At 35.3% G+C, this 4,042-nt stretch overlaps 1 protein-coding gene across 1 annotated transcript; it reads left to right on the top strand.

Annotated features, from left to right (window-relative positions):
- Positions 1-337: 337 nt before the first annotated feature.
- LOAG_12224 (glutamate-rich WD-repeat protein 1) lies at positions 338-3,780 on the top strand (the record flags this gene model as incomplete). Its single annotated transcript, XM_003147738.1, has 9 exons — positions 338-427; positions 644-737; positions 986-1,144; positions 1,434-1,543; positions 1,735-1,942; positions 2,276-2,468; positions 2,652-2,799; positions 3,203-3,415; positions 3,697-3,780. 9 exons carry the CDS (start codon positions 338-340, stop codon positions 3,778-3,780), a joined length of 1,299 nt encoding a protein of 432 aa, XP_003147786.1.
- Positions 3,781-4,042: the final 262 nt, after the last annotated feature.

Raw genomic sequence — 4,042 nt, 5'->3', positions numbered from 1 at the left:
TATTCGGTAATTAGCATCCCAGTAATTAAGTCGTTTTAAAATATCTTGGTAATTAAGTACTCCTTCAAGTTTTACATAATATTCCGCGGGATAGCCATTTTCATCATGACGTAACAGAGTGACTAGCATGGTGGTATATCGCGAATGAATGAGATTACGCTCGGGAAGTCGTAAAGCTCTTGGGAGGTTGGTGTTTTGTAGTAGTTAGTTTGGTAATGTTGATCGTTGAGATTGCACATGGCTGTACTTATTTATTGATTTGATTATGGATTTTATCGAAGTTTAGTAGTCGGAAAATAGGATTAATGTTGTTTTCCGTATCCATAAAGTTTGCAGGATGGAAGAAGATTCAGCGGAGCAACATAATGAAATAGAAATGATGGACGATGAGGACGAGAGGAAAAAAGCAAAAAATGCAAAGAAAAAGGTAATTAAATTTCCAACTTTTACATTGAAATTCAAATTAAGAAATGGAATTTTTACCAACAACTTACGGAAATTGTTTTGCTTAATAAGAAATATTGCCTTGTTTTCCTCAAAAGATTTACTTGAAAATTGGTTTCTATCGTATAAATGAATGGGTAATCCTGAAATTTGTTTGTTTGTTTGTTTCTGTTGGTTTATTAAAACAGTTAAAATTAAGGTTTACATTCCTGGCATAAGTCGACCATTGCGTGAGGATGAAGACTGGGATTTTGATCCTGAAGCATATCACTTATATCACAGTTTTGAAACAAGTAATATTTCTTAATTATGCTTAATTGGACTGATTTCACTTGGAGTTATAGTTATTATTTGATCAGTCCAAGATAACGCAATCGAATGTCAGGACCTGCATGAATACAGTTAGGGAATCGAAACATGGGCTGAATTAAAATGTTGCATATCAATTCATTTTCATAAAAAGAAATGTAAGTTGAAGCTAACAGATGGTCAGGTAAGCAGATGTTTTCCATGTTTGAATCTGTAAAGCTTTTTTTTTTAGGGTGGCCTTGCCTCAGCTTCGACACAATTGCTGATAATCTTGGTGATAATCGTACGGATTTTCCATTAAGCTGTTATTTGGTCGGCGGGACACAAGCTGAGAAAGCAACAAGCAACGAATTAATTGTTATGAAGCTGTCAAATTTGAACCCAATCGATGGTTCGGTTTTGTTTTAAAGTACAAAAAGTTGTTCACTGTAGATTTGCGTTAGCAGACGATATATACGTATCATTTTCCTGAGATTCATTCCGTGCGATATGCATTTGAAAATAATATAAATGCAGACTAATTTAAATGTCGTCATATTTTCTCTGCTGGGTGTCTTTGAACATTTTCCAGTTGAAAAGCACTATAATATGGGTTCTGCCTCAAATTTTGGTGCAGTCCAGTCATTTTCTGAAAAATTGTTGACTTAATAGTTAAAATGATAGTTCTTGTTTTGGTTCAGATGAAGGAGCATCTGATAGCGAAGAAGATCTTGAAGAAAATCCTCAAAACAAAGAACCAAAACTTCATGCTGTAGCTATCCCACATATTGGCATCGTCAATCGTGTAAAAGTACGCATAACTCAGATCTCAGAAGAATGGGAAGAATCATTTCTGAAATGAGATATATTAAAACATCATTTACTACACTCTGATGTCATTTCGTCACTTTATTAATCTCTCTTGTCTACATAAGCAGAAATGTCCGAGAAGATTTTATTCAAGTTACAGAATACAAATCTTGTACATTTACAATATCTTAGGTGACTACTCTTGGTGAAAGCAAAGTGTGTGCTACATTTAGTAGCCAAGGAAAAGTAACATTATGGAATCTCACTCAAGCAATGGAAGAAATATCCTGTGTGGAAGGACGCGACCGCATCATGAAACGCCCGAAAGAGCGGCCTTTATTCTCATTCACTGGTCATCAAAGTGAAGGATATGCTCTGTCATGGTCGCCGATTAAAATGGGTTTGTGTTTCTACGCATGCTCTTTTTTCTTTATTTAGATTCATATCATTTTTACTCTTTTTACTGTTGAATGTTTCTGATCATCCGCTTAAAAATGCAAATCCAAATTCTTGCTTTTCTTTTAAAAAAAACCTAATTTTACAAAAACTGGAAGAAAGATTTAGCGAGACTTTCTTTTAGGCAGGTGTAATTTTTATTTTGCTATCGTTCATTAATGTTTAGAGCAGCAGTGTTTTTTACGTAATTCCTGGGAAAAGCAACATACTGTAGGTAAAAAACTGCTGTTTATCTTTATTTACCAATAAATTTGTTCTTCAGTCTTTGAATTTTTAGGAAGGCTTGCATCAGGTGACCTCAGACATAAAATACATTTGTGGACGATGGCTGAAGGTGGTCGGTGGGTTGTTGATCAGAAACCTCTTACGGAACACATGGATTCCGTGGAAGATCTTTGTTGGTCACCAACAGAAGAAGCAATGCTTGCTTCTTGTTCAGCCGATCATAGCATCAAACTGTGGGATACGAGGTGTTTTGAATATTCCAAAAATACTCTGAAATTCGTTTTCAGGATTCATCTTTTTTATTAACTAGTAGCGAGATATTTCAATATCCTTCCTTCTCAGTATCTCAAACGCATGTTTCACTTTTGTTCTGGAACTTGTCAGAATGAATTTTCTAACGAAATTAATTATGATCTTTGATTATTCAGGTCTGCACTGCCGGATGCCTGTGTTTGCACTATAGAAAATGCTCACGAATCACATGCAAATGTTATATCATGGAACAAATTTGAACCGCTTATAGTAAGCGGGGGTGATGACACGACGTTGAATGTATGGTCACTTAAAACTATGCAGGTCGGTTGAAATGAATACTTCATTATTAATATACTTCCCGGCTTTCATAAAGAATGCTTGTTGCGTATATTTTTTGGTATATGTAAGACCAAATTATATGTGATTCGCTACAAATAGAAAGGTCCACTGATTAAAACCTGAATCAACCTTGTGATATAACATTGGGTATGCTTATTGCGCAGTGATTATCGGTTTATGTGGAATTTCTTACGCCATAGATCTGAAAAAGGGATTTGAATTGGTTCGACGAATATATTAAAAGGATTTCGTTAAGTTTAATATAGATTTATGCATGTATTTCGTGAAAAGCATGGTGATAAACAAATATGCTGAAGATCTGAAGAGGTAGTTGTGGCTGATTATGATTTCCAATTGTTATTCTTGCAGTCACTGTGTATTTCAGTACAAAGAACCTGTTGCTCGGTTCAAACAACACAAAGCACCTATCACCTCCGTAGAATGGTCCCCTCACGATACGACAACAATGATAGCATCTGGAGAAGATAATCAAGTAACGATCTGGGATTTAGCCCTTGAAGCCGATTCGAACGAAAATATTGTGGAAGTACCTCCGCAATTGTTGTTTGTCCATATGGGGCAGAAAGAAGTGAAAGAGGTGAAATTTTTATAACACGAATTCAGATGTAGAAATGTTTTCAAGAAATTCACCATCTCAAATATTTCATTCTCTTGGAAGGTATTTTCCAGTATCATGCAATATATTTGGGAAAAGAAGCAAAAAAGGTAGTCCGCAACCATATTTGACACGAAAGAGAACCAGAAATAAATTAGAAAGTTTTTTTCCGAAAAACCAGACTGGAAACCCCCGACATCCGCATCTTTCAATGCAGTTTTTACTGCTCCATTTTATTGGTAACTAATAAAATCCCGATTCAGGTGCACTGGCATAATCAGATTCCGGGTTTTGTGGCCACAACGGCATTATCTGGCTTCAACGTGTTCAAACCGATAAATTTATGACTTACCCTTTGGATACGGTCATCTTACATAGTGTTATTTGTACTTTTTTTTATTGGTTCGATTCTCTTCGTAATATGTAAAGATTCAGTGATTATCCAGTAGTTTCAAAAAGACTTATGGATGGATTGAATCAATTCCAATTTTGTTATGAATAGTCTTGGTTAAATAAGGTTTGCTGGTGTATTAGATGGAATGTTTGGATGATATTAACTTCCTTTTAATGTCCCGCTTTTCTGAGCGAAAAAAATGGAACGTTGTTTAG

This window comes from Loa loa (genome assembly GCF_000183805.2).
Source record: "Loa loa unplaced genomic scaffold supercont3.144, whole genome shotgun sequence".
In the NCBI taxonomy this organism is placed as follows: domain Eukaryota; kingdom Metazoa; phylum Nematoda; class Chromadorea; order Rhabditida; family Onchocercidae; genus Loa; species Loa loa.
This window is presented reverse-complemented; position numbering and strand designations above follow the sequence as displayed.